The sequence below is a fragment of the Sturnus vulgaris genome, chromosome 8 (assembly GCF_052056855.1).
Source record: "Sturnus vulgaris isolate bStuVul1 chromosome 8, bStuVul1.hap1, whole genome shotgun sequence".
NCBI classification, from domain to species: domain Eukaryota; kingdom Metazoa; phylum Chordata; class Aves; order Passeriformes; family Sturnidae; genus Sturnus; species Sturnus vulgaris.
In genome coordinates, this window is record NC_142250.1 from 1,674,916 (window position 1) to 1,699,910 (window position 24,995).

General features: G+C 43.8%; 2 protein-coding genes across 2 annotated transcripts; both read left to right on the forward strand.

The window, feature by feature from the left end:
* The first annotated feature begins 868 nt into the window (after positions 1-868).
* On the forward strand, positions 869-12,664 carry LOC106857338 (nucleolar RNA helicase 2-like). Its single transcript, XM_014883334.2, has 15 exons — positions 869-1,092; positions 1,580-1,849; positions 2,527-2,602; positions 3,310-3,488; positions 4,838-4,955; positions 5,690-5,875; positions 6,380-6,525; positions 7,910-8,059; positions 8,566-8,727; positions 9,427-9,546; positions 10,299-10,372; positions 10,572-10,731; positions 11,026-11,160; positions 11,533-11,577; positions 12,065-12,664. The coding sequence occupies exons 1-15, from the start codon at positions 985-987 to the stop codon at positions 12,293-12,295; spliced, it is 2,160 nt and encodes a 719-aa protein (XP_014738820.2). The 5' UTR covers positions 869-984; the 3' UTR covers positions 12,296-12,664.
* A 994-nt stretch (positions 12,665-13,658) lies between these two features.
* Positions 13,659-24,939, forward strand: LOC106857298 (nucleolar RNA helicase 2-like). Its single transcript, XM_014883278.2, has 15 exons — positions 13,659-14,039; positions 14,176-14,442; positions 15,479-15,554; positions 16,498-16,676; positions 17,806-17,923; positions 18,572-18,757; positions 19,429-19,574; positions 19,826-19,975; positions 20,808-20,969; positions 21,522-21,641; positions 22,082-22,155; positions 22,906-23,065; positions 23,656-23,790; positions 24,170-24,214; positions 24,692-24,939. The coding sequence occupies exons 1-15, from the start codon at positions 13,665-13,667 to the stop codon at positions 24,857-24,859; spliced, it is 2,361 nt and encodes a 786-aa protein (XP_014738764.2). The 5' UTR covers positions 13,659-13,664; the 3' UTR covers positions 24,860-24,939.
* Positions 24,940-24,995: the final 56 nt, after the last annotated feature.

A 24,995-nucleotide genomic window follows, 5' to 3' on the forward strand; every position in this document is an offset into this window, starting at 1 on the left:
TCTTTATTCAGACCACACCACTGACCTCAGGAAAGGATTTGTGTTGCTCTAACAGAACTGCAGTTGGACAGGGCTGTTGTACACTCTAACTCTGGAAAGTGTTTCCTACCTGTGCCACAGAAATTAGTGCATGTTCCACTGTCCCTGCTAGAAAACCAAGCAAATGAACTCAACACGCACCTGGACACTACAAACGTTCCTTCAAGCCCAAGGTTCTCCCACTGTGTCCTGCTGCAGTCTCAGCTCTCCTCAGTCTGCTTGGTGTGTATCTGTCAAGCAGGGTTTGCTCTTTGAAAACGAAAATGTATTGGTGGCAGAAGACAAAAGGTAAGGCCAGTGCCATTGCTGTGGGAGAGGCCCTGCTCTGATCCTGACCTTCCCATTCCATAAAGAATCGACATCCCGGCAGCTGTCAGGATTGCTTCACAGCTTTTAGTTCCTAAGCCTAATTTTGACTTCTTCCTCTTGATTTATGCCAGTAAGCAGACTGTGCTAGGCTCAAGCTGTGTATCACCACAGGCTTGTGGTTTTTAAATCTTAATCATCTGGTCACGCTATTCTTTCCTACTTTAGACTTTTCCCTACTGAACACTTCTCTGCGGTAGTTAGGGAGGCTAAAGTCATCGGGTTGTAAAGCTACTGGAGATTTGTTCGAGGGAAGGCGCCCTGGTAACAGCAGCGGGCCAGGCCGAGCCCTCATGGCGGACCCGTCATGGCGGCCGCCCCCTCACAGCGTGCGGTGCGCGCGGGGCACGCCGGGACTTGTAGTCCTCACGCTGCCCCCCCCGGGGCACGCCGGGAGTTGTGGTCCCACGCCGACGGCGGCAGACGATTGGCTGTTGGACGGCGTGGCCCCACCCCCACGCTGCCGCATCCGCCGTCCATTGGCTCCGGGGCACCTCGGCCGCTCGGAGCGTGACGCGAGGCGGGCGCGCGGCTGTTGCGGAGCGCGGCGTGGCGGAGCAGCGGCGGTGGCGAGCGGAGATGCCCGAGGCCACCCGGTGCAGCAGCAGCAGCAGCGGGGCCGAGTCGGGCTCCGACTGCTCGATGGACACCGAGGCGGTCCCGGAGAGCGGCCGCCGGCGGCACAAGGTACCAGGGAAGGGCTCCGGGTACGGCCTGGCCGCGCCCGCACGCTGGTGGCGAATCTGGCCTAGGATCGCGGCCACCCGCAGCGCCGGTGGCGCGGGCCGGGCGAGGTGAGCGCGGCGTGGCCGCGGGGCGGCCCCGGGCCTGGCGGCCACGTGCGCGGGCGGGCCGGGCCGCGGCCTCACCGCGTGTCGGGGCGGCCCCGCCGGATGCGCCGGGCTTGCCGGAGCCAGCCGGGAGCCCGGGAAGCGCTTAGCCCGGCGCCCGGAGCGGGGGAGAGCCCCGGAAAGGAAGGCCCGGTTGTCTCGTGGTCGGTAACGTGTCTCCTGAGCGGCGGCGGCCGGCAGGGATCTGTTGCCTTGTGTCAGCCACCGCCCCCGTCAGTATCTAGAACGTGCACCTCAAGCTTTAACTGTTCTGCGCCCTCTTCTCTGTTCCGTGTCGCTTGGATCCACGAGCGTGTGTTTTCATTTGCTCTGTGCCTTGCCAGAAGGAGAAAAAGGAGAAGAAATCTAAACGCCGGGACAAGTTTCAGAGGGGAAAGACTCAGACAGATGAAAGCGAGGAATCGGATGACGAGCGTTATGCCCCGAAACCCAAGAAATCAAAGAGTGTCAGTAAACAGAATGGTCACACGAAAGAGGAAAGCCTGGAGAAATCGCGATTGTCCTCCTTGAGCAGCAAATCCTCCCGCAGAAGCCGACACAGTAGTTCAAGTGAAACGTCGAGTGAGAGCGAGAGTGAGAGCGAGCAGGATCAGGTAAAGCCAAGGACTGCTTTTAGTTACAGCGATGTGTTCTTAATTCCTGCATTCTAACGCGGCCACATTTAGAAGGGGTTGTATTCTCTTCCCCTCCCGTCCTAATCAGTCGAAAGTGCTATAAATTTTCAAGATTTAAAGTTCTTGAATTGATTAGCCTGCCGAGAATTTGCAAGAGTTTTGAATTATGAAAGTCCTGGAGTGCTGGATCAGTGCATCACAGTTTCCTCACTTCAGCAGTCTGGTGAAGTCAGCGTGGTAGCTTTTGCTGGACAGACAAGTTGCACTGGGATGGAGCTTTAATATGATTCAGCATCATGAGGTGTATGTGATTTTTGGGGTTGTCCTGTACAGAACCAGGAGTTGGTGATCCTTGTGGGTCCCTCATGATATTCTATGATTCTAATTAAGAATTTTCAGCTTTATTTTGATGGTTTTGCATTTACTGTGCTGTTAGATATGAAACAGCCTTAACTTACAGATCACTTTTGCTAATTTTGTCCAAGTTTGAAAGATGATGGTAAAACAAAGAAGGCTGTTTAGCTGCAGCTGTGTCACTGTCACTGAGGAGTATGACACCCATGGCTATGCTGAATTTACTTGAATTACCTTGAATTTACTGGCAGTCATGTGATATTCATGTGGAATCTTAACCTGAGTTATTGTTTACCTAACAGGAGTTGACTGGAGAGCAGAAAGAGGGTGCTTTCTCCAATTTTTCTATTTCCAAAGAAACTGTCCAGCTTCTTCAAGGTAAGTTTCTTGGTAAGGTGTGACCATGGAATGTCAGTGATCTCTGTCATGCTCTTATGCTCAACACCCTGGATCAGTAAGCTTGGAGATGTGCTCTGCTTGTGCCTATACAAGTATGGATGCTGTGCAGGAGACATTGGTTGCCTGCTCTAAATACACCTTTGAACATAGATTTGCTGTTTGCACTGTTGTCCAGTTCAGCCTTTGCAGTAAAATTCTAGATTACATGAGCCAAGGGAAAAATAAAAAGGATGTGTGAGAAATTTTCCATTAAAAGTTATTTTGGTAGGAATAAAGGAAAATCAGTTATATTTAGTATATTTGACATTTGTTTATACATGAATTAGTACGAATTAAAAGAAGAACAGAAGAGGTTTTGAGATACATATTATTTGAAAGGAAGAGATTTATACAGATAATTGAGGTACTGCATAAATAAAGGCACAGTACTGAAAGTCTTTCATAAAGGCTCATAACTTCCTCTGTCCCAGCTAGCACTGTGTCTGGTGAAGTGGGAGAATAAAATGGACAGTCCCAGGGCACTCTTTGCAAATGTCACATCTTATCAAATAAATCTGGAGGTGATGATACAGTCCTGACTTACTTTAGAGTTGATGGGAGTTGTCCTTGGAATAATTTCCCCTGAAGAGTATGAAAGAACACTTGTAAAATGACCATATTAAGGAAATGTTTTGAAATTATCACAGCTCGAGGAGTGACATACCTGTTCCCTGTGCAAGTGAAGACCTTCAACCCAGTGTATTCTGGCAAAGATGTCATTGCTCAAGCACGAACTGGAACTGGGAAAACATTCTCCTTTGCTATTCCTTTAATTGAAAAGCTTCAGGGAGATTCACAGGAAAGAAGAAGAGGCCGTCCACCAAAGGTAACTGTGCCTGGCTAGAATTTTGCTTTGTTTTACATCTGAGTGATTCAGGTTTTGCAGCTGCTGGAGAAGCTCTTCAGGTGTGTGCAGGGGTAAGCTAACCCACGTTAAAGGTGATTTGAAAGCTGTGTTCACTGGGCTTTGCCTGCATCCTGTGCTGCCTGCCAGCCTCTGATGAAGGTGAAAGCACAATAGCTCTATCCACTTGTCAGTTCCTTTTTCTGCCACAGGGAGACCAAAACTACAGGTGGTCAACGTATTCCTATTTAAATTGGCTCAGTCACGTTACCAGTTCAGGGCCAGTGGCTACTGGATGCTTGTTTTTCTCCTAAATTGCTAACAGATCAGTTGCTAATTGTAACTTGACAGCTTGATAAAAGCTGTCTACTCAAACGTGTTTCTTTCTAAAACATGTAAACAGTGGGAGGTTCTAAAAATAGACTTAGTTTTCACTAGAAACACCACCAAATGTTGAAGCTTTTGCTCCAGAGGATGCAGATTCATTATGAGCTGTGTTCATTCTGCTGAGGAATACCACGTGTGGTTTTTCACTAAATTCTTACGGTGCCTTCAAAAAAACTTAGGCCAAAGTTGAGCTTGTCCTTATTGATAATTTTTGTCAATTTGTTTTATCTTGTCAGCTATCTCACAGATTACCTGAAGTGCCTTCCAAAACTAGTACTAGCAGTTTTGTATGCATCTGCCCATCACACTGCTTGGCTGACTGGGAGCTCTGTCTCTAGATTTGGCAGAGCCTTTTGGAGAAGGAAGAGCTTTCTTCAAGGGAGCCATAACCTTATAAAGGATTCCAGGATTCCAAATTGCTAACCTGCCTGCAGGGAGGGCTGCATATTGAGGGAGAGGATGGTTCCTTGGTTGCTTCTACAGGGATCTGGATTAGCACAGCAGCTCTGTAGGCTGAACATGTTTCCCTGGGCCACAGGGAAATTGAGAGACAGCTGGTAGCTCTTCCTTACACCTTCTCACAGGGCTGGGAAGCAGTACTGAGCAGGTGCAAAAACCTTTTGTGCCCTTCAGTCTTGTATTCAAACAGCATAAGCACATAAAGAAGAAAACTTCTAGCTTGTCAGGAGCTAAAGTTAAATAAGATTTAAGTCTCTCCTAACCTGTTTAAAAAGAAGTTAGCCTGTCCTAAATAGGTTGAAGGAAATTAATGATGTAACAAGAGACTTGAGCAGTGTATTTCTCCAGCCTTTGCTTAGATAATTAGTTAAAACAGTTTTTTTTTTTTAATTTTACAAAGGGTCTAAATTAATGATCAGAGTTCTAGTGGTTTCTTGGCAAAAGCCATGCTGAGAAAACATCTGTTTTGTCTTTTTTCTATGCAGGTTCTAGTTCTTTGTCCAACAAGAGAGCTGGCAAATCAGGTTGCCAAAGATTTTAAGGACATCACAAGGAAGCTGACAGTAGCTTGTTTTTATGGAGGAACTCCCTATAATGGACAAAGTAAGTGACTCTTAGGGCTAATAATTGAAATATTGATTGACTGCCATATTTAAGAAATGCAGTTGGTCTTTGCAAACACACACAGTTCAAGAGCTGGAGACTATTCATGGGAAAATCAGCAGTTCAAAATGTATCTTCTTATGGAGATAAACAGCTGTGGCTCTCAGTTGTGTTCTTGGTGTTACTTCTCTGCTCCTGTACCTTAAATTAAAGTGAAACAGAGTATACACACAGTATCTGGAAACCCATTTTCTCTAAAAACATTTAGTTTTTCAGCTGTGACTGGGTATGTATTTTTCCATGATAAGGCATATATAGAGGATTTGTAAAGTGCAGAAGAAATTGTGACAACATAATTTACTTTCTTGATGGTTGTAAACAAGGAATGAGAATGAGCTTCTTCATTGTGATACATCTTGAGACATTGGGCATGATTTTTTTTTTTTGCTGCTGCAGAACCTCAGGAAGGGGTTGATTTTAGTGACTTGGATAGTTAAATAAATAAATTCTTTAAGTTTCAACTTAAAGTAGATAATTTAGGAAGAGCTGACTATTTCTAAAGAATATTAAAAGAAGCTCATCCTTCCTACTTTAAATCACAGGGAAAGGGGAGGGAGGTAAGGTTATTGGTTTTTTTTTTCCTTCAGGAAGAGCAGTTTTGCTATTACCATGTGTTACTGCTGTAGAAAGTTCTCCCTAGTTCACTGCTGACTCTTGTCTTCCCTGTTTACCAGTTGATCTCATGAGAAGTGGCATTGACATTTTGGTTGGGACTCCTGGTCGAATCAAAGACCACCTGCAGAATGGCAAGCTGGACCTTACCAAGGTGAAACATGTGGTACTCGATGAAGTTGATCAGATGCTGGACATGGGATTTGCTGAGCAAGTGGAAGACATTTTACGAGTTGCATACAAGAAGGGTAATCTCAATATTTCAACAAATAGTAGGAAATATTAGTAATAATTTGGCTTGCTAAAATGCAGGTATAAGGTGATTTTGTTTGGAAATGACTGAATATTATATATCCTGGATATGTGGGAATCATGCACAGAACCTTTGCAAAGCTTGAAGTTCAGTATCTAGTTATAGTATCTATAACTGTCTTTGGTACCTATCTTTAAACTGTGCTTGGACTTCTTTAAATTTAAAAAAAATTAGCTTTTTACCCTTTTCACTGCTTGAAAGCAGACTGGATTTTTTGGCCATAGTAATTTTTTCCTTATCTTGAAATTATTTAGACTTTCTAGAATATTTTTTTACTCCAAGTGTTGGTAATGCATAAATTAAAACAGCTCAATTGGCTTCTATTAGGTTCTGATATTTAACCTCATTTTAAATCACCCGAATAATCAACTTGTGTACATCTTTGAGGTGAAATGTATGAAGTTTGTGAAACCTTGTTCTGTTTGGTTTTTTTTTTAAGATTCTGAAGACAATCCCCAGACACTGCTGTTTTCTGCAACTTGCCCACACTGGGTGTATGATGTGGCTAAGAAATACATGAAATCTAGATATGAACAGATTGACCTTATTGGGAAGAGAACTCAGAAGGCTGCTACAACAGTGGAAGTGAGTAATCCCCTGTGAAACGTTTTCAGGCTTTTTCCCTTTGCTTTTGTGCTACAGAAGGTAATCTCTTCCTAAGGTGCATTATCACAGTGATGTTGGAAGTTATTTTGAGAATTTTTTTCTAAACATAAGGCACATTACAGCTAGTCAAGCTGTTTTTGGGTTTAAGATGTGTCTTCTCACTTCACAGGTAGAGGGAGGATTTTCTTGTTGTCTTGGTTTGAAAGATTTGTGTTTGTTAAGAAAGGCAGAAGCCTCTCTTGAAATGGACCATGTAAACCCTCTCCCTCCAAATTATTAAAATTTTGAAGTTGAGGAGCTCTCAGGCAAAGATATGGAAATAGGAATAACAGTTTAAATAAAAATAAAAGGTACAGTAATACAAAAAACCCAAACCCAGAACAATGACAGAGTCAGAATCCAAGCTGACACCCCATCAGTCAGTCAGGGGTTGGTAGCAGTGCCATTAAATGGTGGCTGCATCCTCCTGCAGTGACAGATGTGGTTCTGTTGGAGCAGTGCTCCTGTGGAAGGTGCAGTTTTCCTCCAAAGGTCCAGTGATGATATGGAAAGGTTCAGTTTTCCTCTGGGATCCAGTGGGAAAAGGCTGCTCTGATGTTCCAAATAACAGATTTTATCTGGGTAGGAAATGCTTGGCTCCTCCCCCTGGGTGGAACATCTCCCAGTGGAATGATGTAATTTTATCAGTCATGCAGGGGGACTCAATGGCCATTAACAGAAGATACCTTCCTGGAGGAAGGATGGGTTGTGGAAAAGATAAAGATCACTGCCCCACCTGGTTTTAACTGATGGCCCATTAACAGAAGGTTACCCCCTCTGGAAATAAAGATCACTGCCCCACCTGGTTTCAACAGATGGTGATGGAATACATACTTTTGGTCACATCCTGTATTGCAAACCAAGACACTTGTCAGTTTTGTGAGTTTTCAGAGAAGAGCAATACCTGAATTTATTCAAGTTTAAGGAAAAGGCACACATTAACATCAGCCTGCTGCTTTTAAATCTCCATGGACATCACAGTTGATTTCCAGTATTCTGTATACAAGATACCTTTTTTTCAAACTTCCTATAGTATCTCACCTCAGTAGGCCTTTGCTTGCTGTGCAGTAAATACCATAGCAAGGAATATAACACATAAATGCTAGAGGCCTGATTTTCTCTTACTGTAATTATTTTGCTAAATATTAGAGTAATTGTGGTGGGCATAAGAGCCTTGTGGATTTTGTGCATTCCAGGATCGTGTTCCAGTTTCCCCATCAGGGCACTGTATAACTCTTCACTATTTCTGTATTTAACAGTTCCAAATGTATTTTGAAAGAATCTTAACTTTATGTAAACTAATCGCTGGGTTTTTTTTCTGTAGCATTTGGCAATAGAGTGTCACTGGTCTCAGAGAGCTGCAGTTATTGGAGATGTCATTCAGGTCTACAGTGGCAGCCAGGGGAGGACCATTGTCTTCTGTGAGACCAAAAAGGAGGCAAATGAGCTGGCTATGAATGCTTCAATCAAACAGGTATTTTATCATGTGTACTAAGTAACAAAACCTGTCAGAGATGTATCAACCTTATGTTGATACCAGACATATGCTGAGTAAGTTTTAAAGACAGAGTTTCAAAGTGCTTTTGTATGTGGCCAGATAGGATTTTACTCTTTCTCGTGGACACGAAACAAAAATTGTACATTACTATTTTGAAACAGCCAAGCATTGCTGCATAGATGGTGTGGATGGCAAATTAGGGCAGAGTTTTCATATGTCACAGTAATTAGACATAGAGCTGAGACACACATTGCAGTTCTGTTTTCCTGCCATTGTTAAAATTAAAAGTCTTTGAGGTAAATCAGTTAGAATTACTGAGTACATATTGTAAGACAGATAAAATATAAGCTCGGGTAATTCAGTTCTTCTGTATCTTGCCTTACAGTACCTATCAAATACCAAGGTGTTGTATCCAAAACTGACCACAAAATGGAGCATTGTTTAGGATTTTGGTATGGTTCTAAAATAATGCTGTTTTCCAGGATTGCCAGTCGTTGCATGGTGACATTCCTCAGAAGCAAAGAGAGATCACACTGAAGGGTTTTAGAAACGGTTCATTTAAAGTTCTGGTTGCAACCAACGTAGCTGCCCGTGGTTTAGATATCCCAGAAGTTGACCTGGTTGTACAAAGCTCACCACCAAAGGTAGGAGACTGTAAGGTTGGCTGTCTTGTAATAATCTGTAGCCTTGTTTTCAAGTGGTGTACTTGTAGTAGCTATCAGCTGATGGTATTGACCACACAGACTTCATCAGCATTGTGCCTGAGGGAGAGAAACGTCCAGACATGTAGAAGTGGTTTCTTAGAGGATTTTTTGAGAGTGTGTCAGTCCCTAGCATGTTTAAAGATTATTTCCTCAAAATGTCTTCTTATGAGGCTGTTCAAAGCCTTCCCTTTGAATCTGGGTGTGCTGATTTCAAGTCTGGAACAATAGGGAAGAATGATTCTCTTGAATGGGGTGAATGTGAGGTGTGGACCACAGCCGTGAGAGCATTGGCTGTGGCTGAAATGAAGAGGATTTAAAAGAAGCAATGCAGTGTTTCAGTGAATGTGCTATTAATGCTGCAGTAACCACACTCAAGTGGATGTGCAGGAGGGTGAATGGGATTGTTATGGAGGTACACACAGTCGAAATGTGTGGTGATGCATAGAGAAAAGTTGATTCATGCTCATAGCTCTGGTTTTCAAGCCATGATTTTTAGATAGTTATGGAAAAGCATATTTAGTCGATATTAGAGAAACAATGTTTTCTAATTAAACTCTATGATGCAGTTACTGTGCATTGTTCAGACTTAAGTGTGATGTTGGGTAACCCCTAAGGCTCTGTTAATCTCTGTTTCTGAAGGATGTGGAGTCCTACATCCATCGTTCTGGGCGCACAGGTCGAGCTGGGCGCACTGGGATCTGTATCTGCTTTTATCAGCGAAAGGAAGAGTATCAGCTGAGACACGTGGAACAAAAAGCGGTAAAGTACAGTTTTCTTCTAATGGCAAGACTCTGTTCAGTTACAGAATGCAGTTTATAAAGCACCCAGAGGAGGTTTGGGTACCTTGAGGAGGGAGGGTGCAGTGTCAGTTACTGTGGAGCAGGGAGAACACTGCACATTTTAATGCCCACACTTTTTTCAGCAAATGCCAGTGAGGTTGTCCTTGTGGAAATGAGAAAAAACTCTCAGTATTTCAGTGTAGTGTTCACCCTGGCTATCATCTGATCAGTGATGTGCACACGTGCAGCTTTCCTGAGAGCTGTTACTTGCATTTTTGCACTTTGTGCAGTGTTCCATATGTCGAGTTTCCTCGACAATTAGGTGTGTGATTGTGATGAGATGGTTTATTCCTGGCACAGAAAGCAGTGTTACATTTAGACTAAGGCTCTGTGATTTGTACTTAAGTCCAAATCTATCACACTAAAACTAGTAATTTAGAATTTGTAGGACTGTTTTCCCCAGAAATGTACTAAAATGTTTTCTGTTTTCAGTCTAAGGTCACTGAATCATTTCAATTGATCTGATACATAAACACCTTCTAAGTGTTACTCATTTTCCTGTATGCTTAACCTTACAATTTTCACTGGGAAAAATTGGAAATTAAAAGGTGAAAATAAGAAGAAAAATTACAGACTCGAATGCTTGTTGTGTTGGAGTTCAATACTGCTTCTTTAGAACTAAATTACTTATGATGTGCAATTTTTATTTGTCTTGTGCCTTTTAAATTTCAGGGCATTACATTCAAGCGTGTTGGTGTTCCTACTGCAACAGACATTATAAAGGCTTCCAGCAAAGATGCCATGAGGTGTGTTTGGGGACTCTAGCCCTGTTGCATCTTCCTTCCTTCCTAGTTCAGAAGGGCTGTTTGAATTATTTTTTACTGCCTCTTTGAACTTTCTGAGCACTGTTGAAATCTTGGACTACTGTTTTTTTCTTTTTTTCTATTCCAGAGCTAACTGGTGTATAAGTTGTTAATTTTTTTTTTGTTTGTTTTAACTACTTAGGTGCCTGGATTCTGTTCCTCAGACTGCTATTGAGTATTTCAGAGAATCTGCTCAGTTGCTAATACAAGAAAAGGGACCAGTTAATGCTCTGGCTGCAGCTCTGGCCCATATTTCGGGGGCTACTTCCATTGAACAGCGCTCACTGCTGAACTCGGATGTGGTAAGGGAGGGGGTATGGCTTAATGCTTGCCTTGACCCTGGAGGGGAACAACACACCTCTGTGTTGTCTGAATAGAGAATTATTTGTCTCCTGACCATTTTGTTTGACAACTATACTTAAGCCACTGGGAACTGCTCTGATTTTCTTAAAAGCAACAAAATAGCGGCTGTAAAGATACTTGATGCCCTGTAACAGTACCTACTTGAAGATTTAATGAATAAACTGTAAATTGGTACGTTTCTCCTGTCTGATGTCTGTGCTGAAGCCCATTCCTCTGGCCCCTTTCTTTTGTAGGGATTTGTTACAATGATACTTCGCTGCTCTGAAGAAATAAACAACATGAGCTATGCCCGGCGAAGGCTGCGAGAAGTGTTGGGTGATGATATTGATCGGAAGGTGAACAGAATGTGCTTCCTCAAGGGAAAAATGGTAAGGTTTTGTTTCTTTGATACTGTGATTTTCTGGTGGCAGCCTTTTCTTAGCAATTGTCAGGGGAGCTATTTGGTCTTTTTCTCTATTCCAGGCACTGTTGATGGTGGGCCTCTGTTTTTTTAGTGCTTAGGGCCGTGCTGACATGCTCAGGAGGTAGGATAATGCATGGCTATGGGGATAGCAGAACAGGTACAATGTATGAAGTGTGTTTAACTCTGCCTAAATGACCAAACAGAAAAGCATTTCTTAGGACAGTCAGTTCTGATAGTGCCTGCCTCTCAGGTGTAGATTTTTGGGCTTTGTTGTTTTTAGTTGCAGTCATTTAAAAAGCTTACCTTGTATGCATTAAAATTTACTCTTTCTTTTTAGGGCGTGTGCTTTGATGTTCCTGTGGCAGACCAAAAAGAAATAGAGGTACGTTCATTGCAAATTCTGGGTACAGCAGGCTGAAGATGAAACTGGCTGGACTGGGTTAGACTCAAAACATTACTTTATCCTGCCTTTCCTAGTGGCAAAAGGGATGGCTTGGAAGGAATTGAAGAACAGAACAAGCTCACAGTGTTTCTTTTTTAAGGCATTCCCCTGTGACCAGAAGTCTGTAACTTGAAACTTTTGCACTGAGAAAAGTGGTGCTGGATTCATCTTTGTAGGCAGCAAGCTTTATTCCCCTTTTCTCTATTCCCCACCTCCTGTTTTCATCCTGAATTCTCTCCACAGTAAAGTGAATTCAGATTTTTGCTTGGTAGCCATTAGCATTACCACACCAAAATTATTGATCCCTTCAGTTAGAAGCTTGAATCTCATATTTTACCTTTTCAGTTGAGCAGATTTAATAATTAGTACATACCCTGTGTTTGTATTCCTAGCATTTAACGTTCTATGTCTGACTTCATTCCAATAGGCAAGGTGGGAAGATTCAAAACATTGGCGTTTGTGTGTGGCCACTGAGTTGCCCGAGTTGGTAGAATCCATACGAGGAGGAGGAGGAGGAGGAGGAGGAGGAGGAGGCAGTGGTGGAGGAAACGGCCGAAGCTTCTCCAGCTCCAGGAACGGTCGGCGTGGTGGCTCTGGGAGGAACAGATTCAGGAGCAGAGGCCAGAAACGAAGTTTCAGCAGAGCGTTTGAACATTAACTTCAACAATCCAGAAGTGAGAAAAAACGGGACTGAAGTATTTTATATTACATTACACTAGGCTGTTTCTGTGTGTTTGTACCATTGGGGAAAATACTTCATTAAGATATTTTTTTTTGTCAGTACTACTTTGCTCATAAACAAGGTTCTGTTCATTTTAAAAAAGAGTGCAAAATAAAAAAACCCAAAAAATCTGCAAGAAAAAAAAAGAATTGTTTCTTTTGTTTCTCATATTGCTCTTTGAATCTTTCCATAATATGTCTGTTGCGTTCAAAACTGTAGCCTGGTTCACTGTATAATACATAGATCTGAATTGCTGCTCAAACCTGTACATTTTCTGATAAAATTAAATATTATTTTACAACTTCATATTTTGTTGTCACGTATGTTGAAGCAGTATTTTGCAGGTGGAGATGTGGGAAGGTGCCAGACTAGGGAGCGTGGCAGCAGGAGCCCTTGAAAGAAAAACCCGATTGGTTTTTATTTTGTGGATTTGTAATGATGAATTTTCTCTTTTCCCTAAAACTTACTAGTTTTTAGTTTCTGTCCCAAATTGTGACTCTTTATAAAATGAGGATGGGAAAGGCAGTTTTCAAAGCACGAAGGGAAGAAGCCCCCTGAGGGAGACCCATAACCCCATGAGTGTGTTGCAAAATGTGCAATATGTCGAGATTATCACAGGTAAGGATGCTCTTCAATGTAAGATCTTGGTGTATTTTCAAGCCTGATCAGTGGAACGGGCAGCAGCCCTTACTCAAGGACATCCTGGAGCTGACAAGCTTTAAGGATGAAGTAAATCAGTATTTTGAGGTATGTCTGTATACGTTGTTGGGTTGCCAAAATACTCAAGGTCCACGTAGCCTATGGGTGAACTATGTTTTAGTATTGGAACTAAAAATCACAGCTATGCCTACCTAGGAGGTCAAGACCCTTCTCCTGAGCATGTGGAGAAGTTAGCTGGGATTACTTTAATTGCATGGAAAATCCTGATAGACGGGCTGTGCTGGGCACATTCCTAGCCCTGAAAATTTGTAGCCTAGGGAAATTCCTAGCTCAGAATTTCCTCGCATCAGTGATGGCGCCGGAAGCCCGAGCTCCACAAATGCAGCACAACCGTGCACAGATGTAGCGGCGGTGCTACACTTGTCCGGCACCGCCGAGCAGCCGGGCTTGCGCAGCTCGGCACTCAACACTCGAGCGTGTCGCTTGTCGCACACCGGGGAACGAGGGGAGGTCCGTGGCAGGAGTGTAGCGGACGGTGACAGCTCCGTGAGGAGCTCACGGCGGCGGAGGAGCTGACGGCAGGCTCGGGGGGCGTTGCGGCGGAAGGGGCGGGCTGGGGCGGCGCGGGCGCGGCGGCTGCATCTGCATGGGGGCCGGCTGGGCTCGGGCGGCGCGGCTCGGGCTCCCCGCGGCGCGGGCGGCGGCAGCGGCGGCGGTGCCGGCGAGCGGCGGCGGGCGGTGGCTGTGCGGGCTGTGCGGAGCCGGGGCGGGCCCGCTGCTGCTGCTGGCGGCGGGGCCGGCCCGCCCGCCTCACTTCCTGCGCGCCGGGGCGGGGCGCGTCTCCTGGGGCCGCCGCACCGAGACCGGCCCCGGCGCTGGTGGTAGCAGCGCGGCCGCCGAGCAGCTGCGCGGGGAGCAGCCGACAGCCATGCCCACCGCCGAGCCCGAGCACAGCCCCGCCGAGCCCCAGGCACCGGCCGCCGCCGAGTCGCTGCGGCGCGGCCGCCGGAGGAAGGTCAAGGTGCGAGCGCCACGTGCGGCCGCGGGTGCGGCCATTTTATACGGGCTTGGGGGGCTTCAACCTGGGCGGGGAGGGGTTCCCTCCGTGTGACCGCGGCTTTCCCTTCCTCCGTGTGACCCCGGCTTTCCCGCTGCAGGAGGAGACGCCGGAGATGAAGGTGAAGCGGCAGGTAAAGGCGAAGCGGCGCGGTAAGGCCGAGGCCGAGCAGGCGCAGCCCGAGGAGAGCGGGCTGGGGGATGGCGACTTGGAGCCCCCCGTGGCCAAGAAGACGAAAAAAGACAAGGAGAAGAGCAATGGTTTGGTAGGAGAGAGCGACGTGTCCCAGCACGTGGTGAAATCATCCTCCGCTGTGAGCGGAAGCGTGACATCCCCGGCTGCCGGAGAGCAGGACAGCGATGCCGAGGTAGGGATGCTCTGCTAGCGAAGTCTTGGTTAATTAACGTTCCGCTACTAATTAGCGGGATTAATAGTACGCTGTGTGGAGACTTGAGCTGCGAAACAGTGTGGGAGCACGAGGCATCTGTCGTAGGCGCTTTTTGCCGCTGTCTGCCTTGGATGCGCTTGGTCCTGGGCGTGGGGAATGCCGGGCATCCCGCCTCTCATCCCGCTCCTTCCCGCCCGGCACCAACACGTGGGAGCTGCTCTCCACGTGCTTCCCCCTCCCATGAATTCCTGCAGGGAGGGCGGCTGGCTAGGGGAGCGGTTTCCATATGTGCTGCTCTTCGTGTCACAGCTTGTCTGTGTCCCGCAGCACAAGGGTTTCTCCCTGCTGCTCAGGCAGCCACCGTGCCAGAAATGTGCCGTGCTTTGTGCTGTGATGGCGCTTTCACTGGTGGCAGCACCTTTGAGGAAGTCTTGGCAAAGTGTTCTGTGATGGAAAGCCACGGGTATGCTCATTAATTCCCAGTTCTCACACAAATGTGCAAGGAGGCCCTGTGTAGGCATTTCTGTCAGTAGTTTTGTGTCTAAAGTGGGAATATGAATCAAGAGAGTGCCTTTTGTACATCAGGTGTAATGATGTGACCTACTGGATCTCTGAAGTAAAAGCCAAATTTTGTGTTTTAAGTATTTACTCGTGTAAAGTTCAAAGCTCGTTGTATGGTGTACCACATAGGAGTCTTCCAGAGGGAAAATTCTGCTTTGCACAGTGAGTTGTGACACCAGATATGTTTTGTTGTGAAAAACAGTTCTCTCATGGTTTTGGTGGACTCTTAAGATTTTTAACAAATAGTTTCCATTTCCTGACTTATCAATCATGTATGTACAAGTGCCTACATCACAAGGATTTTCTTTTTCATTTAATGGGAAGGAAATGTCTGGTTAAATTGTGGTTGTAAAGCAAATGTGTGGCTTTTATTGAGTGACTGTGTAGGGTATGTTCTGTGCTCACCTTGGAAGGCTACTTAGTCTTTTTTGTTTTTTTTTTTTTATCCTATTAGGAGCTGACAGAAGAAGCAAAAGAAGGCGCTTTCTCTAATTTTCCTCTCTCACAAAACACAATCAAACTTCTCACAGGTTAGTTCATGTGTTAAAAGACATTTCTGTAAATGTTTGGTCAGAATTGGGCTCTGTTACCTGCATAAGCCAAGGGTAGGTAGTCCTAAATTGTATTACATTTGTATGGTAAGAATGACATAACCAGTCACTGTGGATTCAGAGAATCTGCTGTTGTTAGTACAAAAGTTTTCCGTTTCAGATGCCTTAGGACGAGATTATTCTTCACAGAGTGGTTATTCCTAGATACACGTTCTAGAGACACATTTCTCGTTAGCATCACTCTTTATATAATTATTTTGAGTATGTTTACTTCTGTTCTATGTCTGCCGTCTACAATATTGCTTCTTAGACAAACCTAATGGAGTTTTGTATATGAAAACTGTTTGCCTTGTGTGAACAGATTGTCTGCGGTTATTCTCATAGTTTGGGGCATTTTCATATCTCTTTGTGATTAGTTTTGTTGAGGAAGCAATTGCTGCAGGGTTCTTGTCCCCTGTGTTGGGTAGATGTGCAATTCTTGTTCGTCAGAAAATTTTCTCCCTGCTGCTTTGTGTTTTCCTTGCTCTGAAGTTTCTTTTGGATGGGTCGTTTCACTTCCACTGTGCAAAATCTCTTTGAAGTCTTAGAATGTTTTGAAACAAATTCCATCACCTTCTTGCCTTCAAAACCCAGCTACCACAAATCTTGAGCTGTATCAGAAAAAACACACTGGGTTTTTTTCCTTTCTCTCCTGTTGTGTTAAACTGTACGTGACAAAGAAGACTGTATTTCATCATGGATACTCAACACTCACCCCGTGGGTAGGAATAAAACACAAAGATACATGGTTTTCTTCTAAGTTGCAATTTCTGTTGTGTACAGGATTTGAGGTGGTGTGCCCTTCATATCTGGGCAATTTATAGATGAAGGCTTCTAATTGTTAGTTCACCTTTTAGTGAAACCTCTTTCAATTATCTTGCAGCTCGAGGTGTGAAATACCTGTTCCCTGTGCAAGTGAAGACTTTCCAGCCCATATACGATGGCAAAGACTTAATTGCTCAAGCTCGAACAGGAACTGGGAAAACCCTTTCCTTTGCTCTTCCACTGATTGAAAAACTTCAGAGTGTCTCACAGGATGGGAGAAGAGGCCGTGCACCAAAAGTAATTTACACTGAAGTGTTTACACCAAAACCTTAAGAGCATGGCAGGTTTTGAAAGTGATTTTACACTGTTGCTGTGGGGTTTTTCGTTGGGGACTTCTTTGTCCTTTACAGGTTTTTGTAATGCTGAATACTTTGTTCAGGTCAGGAGATAGAGCGTGACAGAGTTTTGTAGCATCACAGTGAGGACACGTTTTGTGTTTGGGGTCCCCTGTGACTGTGTTTGGCAAACAGGGCACTGCAGCAGTGTCTAGGGAACTCCTAGACATTTGGGCACGTAGCATTCACTCCTCTGCCTCTTCTGAGGTGATGTTTGAGTCCCTGGACTTGACTCCGTTCGCTGAGCTTGTTTTTTCCTGTAAATTGGTGATAACTGAAGGCTTTTGTGTTTATTTTCCTCCCTCTCATGTCTGTCTCAAGAGATACAAGAGGTGTTTACCAGAGAGGAAATTGGTAACCAGATGCCAGTGATTAGATGCCTGATCCCACGCAGTGCAGTGTATATGTACCATTAGACTGCAGAACTGTATATAGTCAGCAGATTTGTTGCCTGCTTAATCTTTTTGTTTTATTAACTGTAAAAGCGATGTAAATTTGAAAATCTTACTGGCTGAAAGATTTTAAGAAATTAATTCAACTCTTTGTTTTATTGGTTCATTCTCTAATAAAATTTTTTGGGATAGAGTAGATTCTGGAGGAAGGCAGGTTGGTGGAGAAAGGAAGGATGTGTGGCTGGAGTACATCACGCTATGTATCTTTTAAAATCTTACTACACCAGATTTAGTGACTGTTCCTACCCTTGAATGCTGAGCTGCATCTTCCTTGTCCTCGTTAATGTTGTTGAAGTGTCTTTTATCTGACTTTTAACACAAGAAAGAAAATTACTGTTCTGTTCTCGTTTATCTTGTAGCACTTTGCCTTGTTCCCTCTTGCTGGCTCTGAGGCTCCTTGTGCAGGCTCCAGGAGGCAGGGAATGTTAATATTGCTGGGATAGTGGGAAGCTGTGGGCACTATGCAACAAGTGTTGAATAAAGATGGGAATGCAAGGTGTTTGAAATGAAGTAAACTCTTTTCTCCTTCACCTTCTCCCAAGCACAGCTGCATTTTTGTATGTTTTTCTCTCCCTTCAGGTGCTGGTTCTTGTTCCAACCAGAGAATTGGCCATTCAGGTAGCCAAAGACTTCAAGAATTTCACAAAGAAGCTGTCAATTGCTTGTTTTTATGGAGGAACTCCATATAAAGAACAGCGTAAGTAACTGCTAAGGAATGACTAATGGATTGGAGCTGACTTTCTCCAAATGCACTCCATAAGTAAAAATAGGCTTTTTGCCCCCTCAGACTTTGAGTTCAGTCAGGAACTCAAATGGTGTGGGTTTCAAAGGAAGCACACCGCCTGGGTTGAATTGAGTTCCAATAAATCTTTATGGAAAAGAATAGTTGTAGTTCTGTGAAGTGTCTAGTCCTCTTAATTTCTTCTTTATTGTGTTTTTGCGTGGGCATAGACCAGGACTAGGTGACAGTCCACAGAAAGGGGAGAACTATGTATGTACTTGTGGCTCTGTGTGTCTCCAGAGATAGCTGTGACAAAGTTGAGCTGGAAAACTGAAATGTTCTCATGTAGTAAAGCTCTGAACGTTTCTAATGTCAGCTGACTGTTGCTTGGGAACTTGGTGTATTTCCCTGTAACTTTAGTGAGGTTTGGCTGATACTCCTGACAGAGCAACTAGGACTGCAATTAACTCCTGTGTCTGTTACCTTTGGATGTTGTGCTTTATTCTGAAGTTAAAGGGCAGCAGCTTTTTGCTTCTAAAATAAGAAGTATTGCTGTGTACTGCTAACTTTCTGTCATGCTGCCTCTTAGCAGTCTGACACTGTCTTTGTTTCTTTGTCTTCCAGTTGATCTCCTTAAAAGTGGCATCGATATTCTAGTGGGGACTCCTGGTCGGATCAAAGACCACATTCAGAACAGCAAGCTGGAGCTGTCCCACGTGAAGCATGTGGTTTTGGATGAAGTGGATCATATGTTAGACATGGGCTTTGCTGAACAAGTGGAAGAAATCTTGGGATCCTCCTATAAGAAAGGTGAATTCAGACCTCAGGAGAGGAATAGGGGACAATGCAGAGAACACAGTTATGCTACTTTAAGAATTCCTGGTGCACCTCTTAAATTCTTTGTGTGATGCTAGAAAAGGGCAAGGTAGAATTGGAAAAAGTTCAAAGAGAGGTGACAGAAGGCTGAAGTGCTGGAGTGGCATCTCTGGAATGAACGAAAAAAAGGGAAAAAAGCAGCAAACTCAACTCCCTAAGCCCTAGTGTTCCTCATCCTGACAGAGGTGACGAGCAGAGGGTTAGGGTTATGGTCTGTCTGTACACTTGTCACCACACAGAGCTGACAGCTAGGGCGTGTTTGCTCTTTTCTGATGTAGTGGGTGTTTAGCAAAGCTGTCAGGTACCAGGTACGGTGCAGAAGGATGTTATTTTAATGTTATTTTAACTCCTTGCCACATTTCACTAATGCCATAATTTTTGGAAAGGCTTGAATTACTTGGAATAGAAATCTCAGCGATTACTAAGAGCAATCACTGTGGCTTGGAAAGCCACAAAAAGCTGATGGCTGCAAGTGTTTATTCACACTTTGTACAGACTTAGTGCACATAGAAAGCTGTCAGTGTGAGAGCAGCTCTTGCTTTTTTATCAGTTCTCAAGTGTCATGGTCTGTTGAGATGTCTGAAGTTGATGGCCTTTCCTTCCAGGCTCTGAGAACAACCCACAGACCCTGCTGTTTTCTGCAACTTGTCCACGATGGGTTTATGATGTAGCAAAAAAATACATGAGAGATGAGTATGAACAGATTGACCTGATTGGAAAGAAGACTCAAAGGACAGCCACAACTGTGGAAGTGAGTTATTCTGCTGTAGAGCAGTGCAGGTCCTCAGAGCAAGTGGCCTTGATCAAATGGGTTATGCATTGACTTTATAAATGGGGGTATGGAATGGCTTTTCACATAGTTTTTGTAGGCAAAGCTTTCATGTGGGGAGCTGTCATTTGCAAGCTTAAAAAAATTAAACTGCTTTTTTTTTTTTTGTTCATTTTATCTGTCCTGTGTGTGGCTTAGGTTCACCATAAGTTTCTTGTTTCTTTCCCAAACAGCACTTGGCTATACAGTGTCGCTCATCTCAGCGAGCAGGAGTTCTTGGGGACATCATTCAGGTCTACAGTGGCAGCCGTGGGCGGACCATTGTCTTTTGTGAGACCAAAAGGGAGGCAAATGAGTTGGCTATGAATGCTTCTCTCAAACAGGTACCAGGGCTGAGCAGGGAGCAGTGGCTGGGACAGCCAGGGGTTGAATGTCCTGAAATAGGCTGCAACTGTGTGGAGAAAATTGTTTCTCTGGGTGGTTTTAAGACTTGTGAAAGCTGTTTGTAAAAATGGAACTTTGAAGGTAAAATATCCTCTTGACCAGGGATTATGAATTTATTCCTTTGACTTTAAAATAGTGCAGGACACAGATCAATAGGAAATACACAGCCTATTCTGAATAACCAGGAGATAATAATTGTAAGAAACAGAAGTTAGGCTACTGGACATGTCCCATCTTATATTAGTGTGCTTTTTGGATTCCCATCTCTTAATGGCATTTGGTCTTCGAACAGTCATTGAGGAAAATCCAACTAATATGGGAGAATGAAATGTCTTGTAGCCCTTGGGAGGTTTGCCAAGAGTTTTTTTGGAACACAGGTGATCTACTGAGCAGGTCTTCTGTGCTTGCTTGAATTACTGCTCTTTTTCTGAATGTGAGGAAAAGTGCTGCATATTTTTCAGAGAAAATCCTATTTGATATTAAATGCTGATTTATGGAGAGTGAGCAGTGGTGGGAATACATGGTGTGCCTAGTATTAGAGAAATCTCATATACCATCCACATTAAAAACTTGCAGCAATAATTTCTGCCTCTTGGCCAGTAAATCCCAGAGGAAGATGAAACAAAGTAGGATGCTTTATATTCCTTTAGTATCAGCTATGTCATTATTTTCTGTTGCTCTGCACATTGTTTTGGGGTTTGCAGTTAATCTTTAAATGCTGCAGCCTAGACTCCCATTTAATGTCATATTAATGGCTTGTTGCACTGACAGGATGCCCAGTCCTTGCATGGTGACATTCCACAGAAACAGAGAGAAATTACATTAAAAGGCTTCAGAAATGGTGTGTTTGAAGTGCTGATTGCAACAAATGTAGCTGCCCGTGGTTTGGATATTCCTGAGGTTGACCTTGTTATACAGTGCTCACCACCAAGAGTAAGTTATTAGAGGAAACTAAATTGTACTAACTTTTTTTTTTTTTGAGCCAGAATCGTGGGTTCTCTGTTTCATCAGAAGTATGTTCTGTTCCAATTCACAAATTAAGTAAATTTTTTGTAAATGCCAGGCCTAAAATTTCATATATTTTACAGTTTGAGCTTTGATTAAAGTCTTGGGTTTTGTTTACTCTGGAAACCCATAAGATGGGTCTTGACATTGTGCAACTTTTCTGAATTCTTTCTGAATGTTGTTTCATAAACATTCTAAAATATTTCTGCTGCCTTTTTCATATTTCAAAACTCCAGTGGGGCTTTTTATTTAAAAAAATTAAGATGTCTGTCAGCAGTGTTGGTTAAAACTGAGCAGCATACTTTGGGTGGTGGGGAGCACATACAAACCTGAGTGGTTTATGTGTATTTACAGGTTTGGGTATAAACACATAATGTGTCACTCCTTAGGCTTCTGAGTTTGAATTTAGCTTGTGTTTAATGTGAAATGTCAGCAGTTTAAATAACAGAAGGTTTTCTGTGTTGATGTGAATTTGGGAAGGATGTTGATTCCTACATCCATCGTTCTGGCCGCACGGGTCGAGCTGGCCGCACCGGCGTCTGCATTTGTTTGTTTCAGAGAAGAGAGGAAGATCTTCTGAAACAAGTGGAGCACAAAGCGGTGAGTTGTACCCCAGAGCTCTGCTTCAGGAAATGCATCAGCTCCTAAAAGGACCCTGCCATTCTTACACTTGGATTGCTGAGTCCAGAATGGGACTTTCCAGTCCCATAGACCAGTAGGCCTAAAGTGCTGATATTCGGTGTTTGTAAATGTTTCTGTTCTTGAGTTTTCCCATGCTGGCAATCCTCCCTGCATGTCAGCAGGCACAGGAATGCACGAGGCAGACCGTGCCTTGCATCACAGTCTGCATGTACATTGGAGTAAAGTAGCTCCAGATTAACAAAGCTGGGAACTTAAAAGCTTTACTTTAGCTTTAGAATTGATTTAGTAAAGAGTATGTTGATCATGCAAACTGTAAGTAGAGATCTCAGTAGTGTGATTTAGACAGGATTGAATTGTAGACTGCTGAAAATACCTTTAATTTGTTTTCTTGATTTCAGGGTATTACCTTTAAGCGTGTAGGCGTTCCCTCTGCTATGGATGTAATTAAAGCTTCAAGTAGTGATGCCAAAAAGTAAGTTTATTTATCTGTTCTTAAAAGAGGTTTAGAGATGTTGTTGCTCTAGATGCTTAGAGGTCAATGCAAAGTTTTAAAGGATCAGGCCTGCGTGTGAGCATTGCTTTGCCTGTGTTGCAGTCAGCTGCTTTGTGTATAGACAACATAAGATGGTATCAGTAAATCTCTGTGTACTGAACGTAGACCTTTTCCTAGAACATAATGTTCTCTAAGTTTTTGCAAAAAATTAACCTTTGTTTATAAAATCAGAAATGAGTGACAGAAGAGGGAATTACTGTCATGAGGGGAAACTGATTTTGTCTGCTCAGACGATGTGGTTGGAAGCAGTGTGCCAAAAGCAATACTTGGTATAATGAGGAGTTACTCTGCAGTAGTGAGGGTGTTTTAGCCCTGGCTTGTGTTTCATTTTATTATTTCCGAGGGTTGTGGGCTTTTATTCCATGCAGCTCTGTTTAGATTTGCTGCCCCTGTGGTGGAAATTGCTTTGAAGCAGATGATTGTAATTAGCAAGGATTTGACCAGCATAAAGCAGATGATGGGCATGGTGTTGGGTTCACTGTGTACTGAAAAATGATGAGGGGAGCTGTTGTACCAGAAATAGCATTACAGAAGTAGCTGTTCTTAGTGTCCTATCTTCTTGCCCCTCTGCCTTTTTCAGAAATAACCAATTTAGGGTATGCCTTAAACATGGCTGCACTGCACAATGGCCTTTTCTTATCTCTTTAAACCCATCTTGTAACTGTGTAGGTTGCTGGAGGCCGTTCCTCCCTCTGCAGTAGACTACTTCAGGAAATCAGCTGAAGAGCTGATAGATGAGAAGGGGGCTGTGGCTGCCCTGGCTGCAGCCCTGGCACACATTTCTGGGGCAGCTCACATCCAGCAGCGCTCCCTGCTCAACTCCACAGCTGTAAGTAATGATGCACCCCTGGTAGCAAGGATGGATGCATGAATTGCTTGTGTCCAGGCCCTGTGTGTGGCATCTCCTTCCCAGGCTTTTTCCCGGGTTTCTCAATAGCTGTTACCCCCAGGCTTCTGCTGTGTTGCTTGTTCCTTAGCTGAAATCGGCTCTTCCCAGGAGAAACTTGAAATCAGTAAATTTTGTTGTGATGAAAATTGAAAGAATTTCTCCAGAGACTGAAGTGATGGCAGACTTTGATGCTCTTAAGAGAGTTTAATGACATTTTACAAGCAAATAGATTGGTTCATGCTATTGTAGTTTCCCCCCTTACCAGGAATCTTCTACATTTGTCATGTTGCACATATAGCATGGCATTGCCTGATCTCAAAGAGATCTTGGCTGGAGAAAACTACAGCACTTCTTTTTTTTTTTTTAATGCATTTAGGGAGGAATGTGGCCCAGGTCATTGTGTGGTAACACAATTTTGGACATACCGTGTGATTGAACTGTGGTTCTTGTATCAGTTTGGGGGTTTTTTTAAAATGTTTTCTAGCAGTACAAATTTAGCCTTGTTAAAGATTTTTCCCTGTTTCCTACAGGGCCTTGTGACCATGGTGTTGAAATGTTCAGTAGAGATGCACACCATGGGCTATGCCTGGCGGGGGCTGAAGGAGCAGCTTGGGGAGGAGATCGATAACAAAGTGTCTGCAATACGTTTCCTCAAGGGGAAGATGGTAAGATGGCTCAGCCTTGGGAGTGAAGGGATCTGGGGCTTTGTGTGTGTTCACATGTAGCCAGTTTGTGCAGGGATTGAGGCTGGAGTTCTGAAGAACAGAATGTTAGTACTTCAGTCTCATTTCTCTCAAAATGGCAACCATCCTGAGTATGCTGTTTATGCCTATGCTATTGGAAAAAAAATATTAGTTGATATTAGTTGAGTGCTTTAAAAGACTTATTAGAGACATTACTCCTAAATGATAATGCAGGGATGGCCTCCTTAAAAAAAAAGCATCAGACATATCTATGTAGTGGTATTGGTTATTGGTAATAATAAATATTGGTTATTTATTCTTTTCTTGTAAATTTGTGCCTTTTCTTTTTTTGTTTTGTTAGGGCGTGTGCTTTGATATCCCTATGGATGAACTGAGTAATATACAGGTATGTTTGTGTAGCCAGAGCTGGCTTTAAAACCTGGTGATTTGAAAAACAACTGCTGTGTAAGATTGAGTGTGAGGTGGTTTGGGAGGTTGTGGTTTAATAAAGATTTTGCATAGGCAACAGAGTGATTAGAAAGAACACAGCAGAGTCGTTAGAAAATACCCTGCATGCCTCTTCTCATTCCCATGATATTACCTGATTTCATTAAACAAAATTCTAGGTTTTTTGGCCTCTCAGGTGTATTTGAGAGTTCACCAGTTTTCTGTCGACTTCACTCTTGTCCCTTGTGCTTGTTTATCCTTTGCCACAGGACTGTGCGTGTCTGCCAGGGGGGATCTAATGGTTTGTTTTGGCAGGGGTGGGGTTTGTCTGGGAGCAAAGCCTTTTCGTTCAGTGTTGGTTCTGATGCTGCAGGTGCCTTTCTGTGATGGATGTGGAGCCGTCACATAAAGCCTGGTTCCATGGCTCTTGTTTCAGGAGCGGTGGAGGGACACGCGGCGCTGGCAGCTGGCCGTGGCCAGTGAGTTGCCCGAGCTGGAGGAATTTCCCCAGGAGGCAGGACGAGGGTTCTCCAGGTTCGGAAACAGCAGGCAAGGAAACTTCAAGAGAAACAGCTGGTCCAAGAATGGAAATCGGGGACTTTAACAGAGCACTTCATTAACCTGTGCTACAGATAACAGGACTGAACTGAATTTTATTAGACAGTAAAAGTCTGTTAGACACTCCTCTTTGTCTTTATTCTTTGATAAAGCAGCTTGTCTTTGAGGGAAAATCATGTTTG